Below are 10,773 nucleotides of genomic sequence, written 5' to 3' on the forward strand. Positions count from 1 at the left end.
AAACAGAACAAGAGTTTAAAGCTATAAAGCGTAAGATAAAATAGTCTGATGAGATCCAAAAGAAAGACATTTTTGCTATGATGTCATTTTGAAATAACTATAAATATCATGTATACATTTAAACAATTTTATTTTTCATTATTGTGAAACCTGACACGAAATTATTTATTTGGTATAAATTACATTAAATAATTCCTGTCTTTATTTCTTTATTTTCGTCTGGGGTTTATGCAAACTTTTTCACTCAACCTTAAATGTCATTCATTCATTCATTCATTCATTCATACATGTATTTATTTACTTACTTACTTATTTAAAACGTTGCATTTGATTGATCAGATTATTTGTACACATAAGCCCACTCAGTGAGGTGTTGTATCTTTGTGCTGTAGGTATCTACCTGGTGTTTGTGTTTGAGAAGACGGCCTGAACTCCAGCGACCTCAAAAACATCATCTGGGTTATTTTTCTTTCTTTTTTTTTTTTTTCCTCCTTTTTTATTCATTTTCTGAACAAGCTGGGAAAAGCTGCTAAGTTTCAGTTTCACACATGGCTACTAAAAGTGTGTGTGTGTGTGTGTGCATGAGAGAGAGAGAGAGAGAGAGAGAGAGAGAGTAAAGAGTTTGTATGTAATCACTGTTTTTCAGGCAGTAACTCAGTGTTTACCTCGTGTTGAACTGGTACAGTGTCAGAGGAAAGTGTAAAATAAAAAGAGTAAAACGTCTAACACGTGTACACGTGATTTATTTCGTCACCGTGGTTTATGGTGTGTTTTATCTTTTATCGTGCACTGAAATGACTCGGAGCGCTAATAAACCCCACACACACTGCGGTCTGGCTGATAATATGAGCTTATTCACTCAGATTTTATACTCATCACTTTTATAAACTGATGCAGATTAAAGCGAGAAATTTTCCCATTAAAACTCTGAATATTACAGAATTTAAAACTTTAAACTTAATCTGAAATCTGATGATGTCATAACAGCTGCTACAGCAGCCGACCAATCAGCAGCTTCGCTTCACCATTCTCACACACACACACACACACACACACACACACACACACAGAGGAAAGAGACACTTTCATGCTTTCTTTCTTTTCCCCCTCATTTTTAATTTTTTTCTCTCTTTAACTGTTTTCTTTCTTTCTTTCTTCCATCTCTGTATCCTCTTTCACTCCTTACCTTTCTCGATTTCTTTCTTTCCTTTTATTTCCATATGCCATCCGTAGTTTTCCTTCCTTTATCCTCTTTCTTTCTTTATATTATGTTTTATTATACACTCATCCATTTTATTAGAAAGAAAGAAAGATGTATAATATAGAGGAAATGTTTAGAGAAAGAGAAGGTTGTGTGTGAAAATCCCAGGAGATCCGCAGTTTCTGAAACACTCAGAGCGTCTGGTACCTTCAACACGGCCACGATTAAAGTCCCAGAGATCACACTTTATCTCGTCCTGGGGTTTGATGTGAACATTAACTGAAGCTCTTCACCTGCAGCTGCAGGATTGTATCCACTGCGCTGCTGCCACATGGCTGATCAGATAACCGCATAAATGCACAGGTGTTCCTAATAAAGTGGACACTGAGTGTATATTATATTATTTTAGCTTTCTTTCTTTCTTTAAACAGTCTTTCTCTATATTATACTTTCTTTCTTTCTTTCTTTAACAGTCTTTCTCTATATTATACTTTCTTTCTTTCTTTAAACAGTCTTTCTATATTATACTTTCTTTCTTTAAACTCTTTCTCTATATTATACTTTCTTTCTTTCTTTAAACAGTCTTTCTCTATATTATACTTTCTTTCTTTCTTTCTTTAAACTCTTTCTCTATATTATACTTTCTTTCTTTAAACTCTTTCTCTATATTATACTTTCTTTCTTTCTTTCTTTCTTTAAACTCTTTCTCTATATTATACTTTCTTTCTTTAAACTCTTTCTCTATATTATACTTTCTTTCTTTCTTTCTTTCTTTAAACTCTTTCTCTATATTATACTTTCTTTCTTTCTTTCTTTAAACTCTTTCTCTATATTATATTATACATTCTTTCTTTCTTCAGTCTCTGTATCCTTTCTTTCTTTCTTTCTTTCTTTCTTCAGTCTCTGTATCCTCTCCTTCACCCCTTTCTTTCTTGATCTTTGTCTTTATTCCAACATCCATCTTTCGTTCTTTCTTTCTTTCTTTCTTTCTTTCTTTCTTTCTTTCTTTATCCTCTCCTTCACCCCTTTCTGTCTTGATGTTTGTCTTTATTCCAACCATTCATCTTTCTTTCTTTCTTTCTTTCTTTCTTTCTTCAGTCTCTGTATCCTCTCCTTCAAGCCTTTCTTTCTTTCTTTCTCTCTCTCTCTCTCTGATGTAAGACGAGTTGATTATTTCTACAGATAATGCGACCGTACAGATGTTGTGGGCTGTTGTGGGCTGTTGTGGGCGTGGCTCTGTGTATTCCTCATCACTTGAGTAAATAAAGCTGTAGCGGCTCACACACTGCTGTAATACGCTGTAATAACGCAGGAGTAACTCACCTGTCGTCTCATCTGCTGTTTGTTTATTTTGGATGTGAGCAGAAAAACCGGCAGCCATTTTAACCCCTCTGTGAACCTGCGCCGCCATTTTATCCCCCACCGTTTCCCTCCTACACATTACTGTCTCCTCTGTGGAAGACTTTATTATCTGCTGGTTTTATCGATCAGGAACGAGTCCACGGTTACTCAGGTGGAAATTCTTCCTCTTTTCGTCGGTTATTTTTCGAGTATTATAAACATTATTTCCTTTTAGCTACTTTCCAGTCATCCGCACTAACGAGCTCATTACCCTGCTGTCGTTCCTCACTTACTTTTAATCATCTTCATTTTTTTGTAAGACTAGAATCACTGATTTATAATTACAGTTTATAATGAGCTCACTTTTCTCTGTTTTCTCCATCTGCAGTTTTTTCTTCCTCTCTCTGTGTGACTTCCTGTCAGATCATCATTAGCATGAGTCCGTCACTCAAATCACCTCAGCTCTCCGGCAGAAAGTCCAACTTCATCTCTCAGCCTCGTGTGAAAAGCCTCAGCTGGGAGCTCCAGATGTTGCTTAAGACCGATATTTTCTCTGAGAAATAAACCTGTAATTGGTGTCTCACACACACACACACACACACACACACACACACACACACACACACACACACACGGCGCTTTTTAATGGTGTTTATAAGAATTCCAGGTCTCATGTTTCCCATAAAGCATCTTTTTACAGGATGCAGATTCTGGATGACTTTGACCTGCTGCTAAAACATCGTCTTCTAAAAACAAGCGGATTTTATAACAGGATAAAGAACGAACGTTACTGTCTCACTCTCGTTCTTCCTCTTCACCTTCTTTTTCATTTATTTATCAGCAACTTTTCTTCTCAGAAAAGATGACAGGAATAAAAACATTCTCATCCTGTTTTGCTTCATGACGAGGCTGAAATTATGAAGAGACAAAAATTTCTGTCCTTCTTCTTTTCTTTTCTTTTCTTTTCAATATCCTCTCTTTCTATCACCCCATATCATCTTTTATTATTAATTATTATGTATTCTATCCATCTATAGTCCATCCATCATTATATCCTTCCTCCATCTCTCCACCCTCTTTCTTTCTCTTCAGTCCCTCCATCCTTTTCTTTCTTTCTTTCTTTCTTTCTTTCTTTCTTCATCCCTTATATTGTACATCTATTAGTTTGTTCTTTCTTTCTCTTCAGTCCCTGTCTTCTCCTTCTTATTTTCTTTTTTGTTCTTCCTCACCATTCCCTCTATCCTTTGTTTGTTTGTTTGTTTGTTTTTTTCTTTTGTCATCCATTATATTGTACATCTATTAGTTTTTTTCTTTTTCTTTCTTTCTGTCTTTCTTTCTCTTCAGTCCCTCTGTGTTCTCCTTCTTACTTTCTTTTCTTTCTTCCTCACAAGTCCCCTTATCCTTTCTTTCTTTCTTTCTTTCTTGTGTCATTCCTTCCTTAGTACATCTATTAGTTCTCTCTCTCTCTCTCTCTCTCTCTCTCTCTCTCTCTCAGTTCCTGTACAGTCGTGTGGCTCGTGTCGCTCTGAGCAAAGCAGAAGTATAATTTTAAAAAACCCCACGATGGAGCTTCCAGCTGCAGTCCAGGAGCTCCAGAGGGATTTCTTTTTTAAAAAAATGCAGAGAACAAAAAGCAGCAGAATGTTGTGAGGAATGAAGACTGTACGTCTCTAAAGCAGTGACGCTTGAACTTCTCTCAGCTCTTTAAAGTCGATTTACTTCATGCCCTTTATTTCGATATTAAGATGCTGTTTATGTATTAGAGCCACAGAGCTCTTTATTCCTCATCTTTCACTGACACTGATGTTGTTTTTCAGTTTTTCAGATCATGTGAGAGTGAAACAGGCTAATAATAATAATAATAAAAAAAACATAATTACTTTGATGATGATGGATTGTGATTTCACTGTATCAAATTTAAAAAATTGCAGATCCCCAGGCTATGATTCATGGAAGTGCACATTATTCCGGTCAGTTCCTGTTTGTACAGGGTTGCCAATTTTATTAAGCAAAAATACTCTATTCAGCACAAAACAGCAACAAAAACAACAGAAGTGTGATACAAATGTAATCCGTGTGATATTTAAGAGTGTGATATAAAATAAAATAATGCCTTGACTAATATAGCATCCCTGCTTTTGTTAATCGAACACAAAAATGTTGCATTTCAAATGAAAAAGTAAAATGAATGCATGTAAATGGTGCATGATGCTCAATATGTGGATGCAGAATGGTGTAAAATACGTCAGGAAGGTTTTTAAAAACAAATTGTTACTCATTTTTATTTTGTAATGAATGTCACACATTGTTAATGATTTTGTTATTGTTATCTTTAAACTATCATTTCATTTTTGTGTGATGTCACAATCGTCTGCTTTCCACTTTCCATTAAAAGAGTAAAGAAATTTTGCACTAATCGTTATTAATAAATGTTTTTAAACTCTAGACGTCATCAGAAATCACAGGACGATAAGTTATCTGTGTCTGTTATCTGCGATAAACACCATTTTATCAACCAATAGCACTATAGTGTGTGTGTGTGTGTGTGTGTGTGTGTACAGTATAGTGTGTGTTAAGGGTGGATGAAATGACACAGATATCATATCACATCAATACTTGAAGACATTTCTATGCTGAAGTGTTTTGCATTTTTAAAAGCGTGTGTGTTCATTTTATCATCTACAGAGAAAGTGACTGTTTTATCACTGAACAGGAGGGAAAATAAAAATAATCAGAAAATCTTCATCAGCTGCTTCCAATGTAATCGTCATAAACGTACGGATATTATACACGACATCGCAGAGAAGTGTATCGTGACTTAATTTCTCATGATATCGATATTATGTCATCATATCACTCAGTACTAGCTGTTACTGAGTCGTTCTTTCTGGTATCTGTTCATTAATATTCACTTGCTGTCAGGCTTTTATACAAAATCACAGGTTTATATTAATAAATACATTGCGGTTTCTATAGTAACAGCTCATTTACTTGTACGGTGGACGCGCCACATGATTGGATAACAAAAATCGTTGCTATGGTGACGTTTTCTGTAAGGAGAAATGTGTTAACAAATGGAAGGAGTCTCCAGTGTCAGCGTTTGTAACAGTCAGAGGTAAAGCTGGAACTTTACGTTTTCTGACGTCTTCAGGACGGAGGAGTTTACGCTTCTGTGCAGTTTCTCAGTAACAAGACACGCTGCGTTATTTTGTTTTATTAACTTCAAGAGAGAGAATAAAGAGAGGCCGATGAGGGAACGACTGTTTATAGCTGTTTATAGCTGCTATAATGTAAGTGAGAACAGGAACTAACCTGTATCACAGAGCATTAAATAAAACTATAAACATTCTTTAATAAATAAAAATTGTAATCGTTGGTAAGTTGCTGTGGTGTAAGAGGAATAAACCACTCGGGGACGTGCTGCTACAGGAAAATAATCAACTACGGAGTGGTGACAGGAACCCCGCTTCATCACATTGATTAGTTTCCTATAAGAGCACCACACGGTGTTTATTCCGTACTTATTATGAACTGAATATATCTGAAAAAGGGGGATTTATGTTAAACAGTGAATTTGGTGAGGAACGATTTCAGATCTTCTCACCAAGTTTAGGATTTTATTCCCACCTCGGCATTAAGTGATAAACATCAGCACTCCCACTGCTCAGCGCTTACTGCCTCTCTACAACATACAGTTCTTATCATTCATGGAATGGATTTCATGATGTTTGGAATAATCCTAAGCTCTACATTTAATAATACACTCCATTAGCTTGAGTAATCTAATTCTTTTTTATTATTAGAAGCCTAAATAAAGAAATAAATAAGATGCATGAAGGTCGGTGTGTAGATCCAGCACATGTAACCCAGTGAATGCAGGGGATTTAAAAAGCCCAGTGTGTGTGTGTGTGTGTGTGTGTTATTAATGTATTTTGTAAAGAACTTGCGTGCATTAATAACAGCTGAGTGAGTCATAGGTGACGTTTTCCATTCTGATGACCTCGACGGGATTTTCTCATCTGAATGCACATCTCTCTTCTCTCTTCTCTCTTCTCTCTTCTCTCGTTCCAGACTCTCTAAGTGGTTTCACGCTCACTATATAATCATTAAATTAGCATCTCCCATCAGTTACACATAGAACCGCTTTATGATGTATGGATGAGCTCAAGCTTGTCCTGATAAATTCCCGTTTATCCTGGGAATGCCAGATTGGGACTGATTTCCAAGCGTTGGTTAATAAACGCTGTTCCTTTAAACAGAGTATTTGTAACTAGTTTTAATGCAGAACACAAGTCTAACTAACTGATGATGATGATGATGATGATGGATCTCCGCCTTGTTGTTCAGCGTCTTCATTAAAGTAATTAACACACACGTACGTGATGAACAACTATTTTTTCTGGAGTTTTGTTTTCTGGAAACTGCTGCATTTTGCAGCTGCTCTTATATTTTATCCTACTGTGTTTCCTTAGTGTGTTTTATCGATTCAGCTCAAGGCAGCACTTATTTGCTCAGTTCTTTACCTCTGTGTGAACATGACAAAGCTGCTGTGTGTGTGTGTGTGTGTGTGTGTGTGTGTGGCTAAGTCTGCTTCAACCAGGACTCATGATGAGAAGCTATTAACAAACCATCTGACCATCATGTGCTGAAATACTGTAGACAGCGTTATAAAGGGTATTAGTGTGTGCGTGTGTGTGTGTGTGTGTGTGTGTGTGCGTGTTTGTGGGCTTTTATGAGTGTGTTAAAGCATAAAATAGGGTCTATACTGGGATCGTTCCTGCAGTTCAGGACTTCTCTGCTCTGATTTCTTTCAAATCACAGACTTCTGAAGTCTTACACTCATACACAAGCACACACACACACACACACAAACACACACACACACACAAAACCCTGAAACCACCACCCAAATCATATCTCCTCAGTGGCAGTCACTTTCCAATGATTGACAGGGAAGAGGGGTACCAATACTTTGTGCAGTGCTGCAGATGGACTACAGTCAGTAATTCTTTCTTTCTTTCTTTCTTTCTTTCTCTGACCAATGTCTTTAAAACTTTCAAGCCAACAACTATTTTTAATTGCTTGTAAAATGAATCACTAATAACATCATATATTGTTCAATACATTGTAAAAATCTTTCATTCTATCCCTCCATCTCTTTGCGTTCTCTCACTGTGGATTTCCTCCAGCAGACAGAAGAGCTGCGCTGAAGCCTTCTGACATATCAGTCGAATCTACAGAGACGAGCGAACTTCACCAGACCTGAGACGTGGTTAGGAAGAGAATGAAGCTTGCGTAAGGCCAATTACTGCATTGTTAATGCACTGTAGTGTTTAATTAAATCAACCCTTCATCACAGCAGCACAAAGCAGCAATCAAAGGCTTTTAGCGTAAAAAAGCAGAGACTTTTATCAGACCGTCACCGTTATCACAGCGTCACACTGACTGACTGCACAGAAGCACATTGAAGTCGTGTGTCTTTTCCCCGAGAGAGCCATGGAGGAGAGATGGAGGAGAGATGGAGGAGAGATGAAGGAGAGATGAAGGAGAGATGGAGGAGAGATGAAGGAGAGATGGAGGAGAGAGAGGAGAGAGAGGAGAGAGTATTTCAGCATGTTTATTAATTTAGAGTGTTTACACAGCAGATCATTATGACGGCAGCCATTTACATAAATCTGCATAGCTCACTGATGACGGAGGTTTGGACACAGAATCACTTGTTTATTTCTGTGCAGAATGCGAATCCGTAAAGTTTTATAAAGTCAGAATGATATTAAATGCCGAATTTTCTCACAGCTCATGTAAAATCACAGGAGGAGACACCAACCGTATCATTCCGTCCACGTGAGCTAAACGACGCCTGTGATTGGTTCTCGTCTCTCTGATAGAGAGACCAGAGAGCAGGACAGTTTCTGTAAATGAAATGTATTTCCATTAGTAACCATGGAGACGAGCAGAGTGACGAGCCGTGTGCAAGATCATTGTAAAGCAAGTGACATCACAGTCCAAAATCCCCAAACGCTAAGGTAAGAGTCAAAACACACCTGGGAACACAATTTACAGGGAAAGCTGGAAGTCTGTGTACATGATCCTCACAAGCTCCACTTCATCCTTTCTTCACTTCTTGCCCTTCCACCTCCTCCTTCACCCTCCCCTCTGACGACTGATGACTTTGCCACCTTCTTACACGAGTAAAATCTGCCCTTCCTTTCCTGCTGGCCAGATTCCTGCACAGCATGATCAGTCTTCCCAGCCATCCAGCAATCCCACCTCCTGCCCACTGGGTGCTCCAGATCATCTCCCTTATCACCTCCACAACATCTGCTCAGGTTCTGACTGCATTCAAAACAGCAAGAGTTATTCCCCTCCTGAAGAACCCCACTCCGCATACCTCAGACATCAGCAACTACTGGGATCCATGTTTGCCTCAGGACTCAGGGCTCTTCTGTTCTCCTTCTGTTCTTCTACAATCCCCAACATCTCACTCCACCGGCACCTTCCCACTCGCCCGAACACTAATCACACACACTGTTTCCAATCACACACACTGTTTCCAATCGCACCCTCTCCCTGTATATACAATGACTCTCACAGTGGATCTTTGCGAAGTAACGCTCAGTGTACACTCACCTGACTTCCCAAGCCTTTGTTTCTGTGATTGCTGTTCTGGCTTTTCTTCTCGTCTTGCTTCCTGGTTTTTATATTTTGGATTTTGCCCTCGTACTGCTGTTTGCTGATCACCTGACTTCTTGCCTTTTCCTGTATACGATTTTGCCTCATGTTCTGGATTTATTTATTTATTTATTTATTTATTTATTTATTTATTTATTGCATCTGTCTCTGATTCTGTCGCATGACAATTATTTAAATGTCACACTTTTAAACCGACATGTAAGCGTTTTGTAACAGCATTAGCAAACTGTGTCCCATGCTAGCTGATGTTAGCGAAATGTTAGACCTTAGCCTTGCTGCTGTTATGTGTGTGTATTAACAGTTACAGCTTGCAGACTGTGACAGAAGTTCAGACATGCAACAGATAAAAGTTGATCAGTTCTGTCCATCATCTGCAACAAGCTCCGCCCCTTTCCCTTCCATGATGTTTCATTAGTTCTGCAAATATGGCTGCACTTCCTGACCTACTTCTAAAGTATGTGATTTGAGGTGAATGAGGGAGGGACAGGTGTTATTGACCAGGGGGCAGAGTCAGGTGTCATAGATGCTAATGTTCAAGAAGAGAATATCTCATTAAAATCCACCCTAAAAGATAAGCACTGTCGATAATTAAACAGTGTGAGCTGCATACTGCGGATCGTCGGCGGGAGTGTCGTTAGCCGCCATTGTTCTCTGACAATCCAAATGAACGGCTTCAAATCACGGGCCTAATTACATGGTATAGAACCGATGGTGCAAATTAACTCCGCCGTGAAAGTACACGCCTCCTACAGAATCCGAGCCTGAAGATGAGTTTCTCTTCACATTACAAAGAATCAAACGCAACTTTTAATCTTTTACGTGTTTGGCTGCCGATGCACTGAAACACACAGCGGTGTGTTAATTCGTATGTGTCTGATGAATCATGAGGGATCATCTGAGGCAAATCCATGACTGGAACCTGTGAAAGAAGAGAAACTTGTGCTAACTATAAAGAGAGCTAGAGCTAGTAGACTTCAGGATTGATACAAAGGAGGGCACTATGGAGTCTTTAAGGTGATTTTATTTCAAAATCATACAGTTTCTCCACCTTGGAGGAAATTTTCTTCCCAAAAAGCTTCTTTAACGTGACCCTAAATGGCATTTTCAATGGAATGGAACCAAAAACAACACTGGAAAAGTGGCACCAAAATTCTCTGCCTCAAACCAAACCACACCCACTTTTTCAGTAATGTCACGCAAAAGGCGAGCCACCAGTGCCATCAAACTACGACTTCTTAAAGCGGATTGCAAAAAATGGTGAACGGACTTTGAAAAGAACATGGGCTATGAAATAGCAATAAAAGAACCTCAATGCACTTAAAATAATGTGCTTGTGTGAGATTCCACCACAAAAGACAAACTGTAAAAGGAAACCAAACCACTGACAGCTATAAAGGTTATGAGTGTGTGTGTGTGTGTGTGTGTTGCCTGTGGGTAAAAACCAACAGTGAAGATGAAGAAGAGCTCAGATGCCTTAAGAGAGAGACAGTCAGCTGATTTACACAGAAAACTGGAGTTAAGAACAGAGTCGTTTAAAC

General features: G+C 38.4%; 1 protein-coding gene across 1 annotated transcript in view; it reads left to right on the forward strand.

Moving 5' to 3' along the window:
- rnmt (RNA (guanine-7-) methyltransferase) overlaps positions 1-726 on the forward strand; it is an 11,583-nt gene extending 10,857 nt beyond the window's left edge. The window contains exon 11 of the mRNA XM_034298840.2: positions 393-726. Within this exon, the coding sequence (XP_034154731.1) occupies positions 393-430 (38 nt within the window). The 3' untranslated portion in view covers positions 431-726. The remainder of the gene's footprint in view (positions 1-392) is intronic.
- The last annotated feature ends 10,047 nt before the right edge of the window (positions 727-10,773 follow it).

Source organism: Pangasianodon hypophthalmus, chromosome 23 (assembly GCF_027358585.1).
Source record: "Pangasianodon hypophthalmus isolate fPanHyp1 chromosome 23, fPanHyp1.pri, whole genome shotgun sequence".
Lineage (NCBI taxonomy): Eukaryota > Metazoa > Chordata > Actinopteri > Siluriformes > Pangasiidae > Pangasianodon > Pangasianodon hypophthalmus.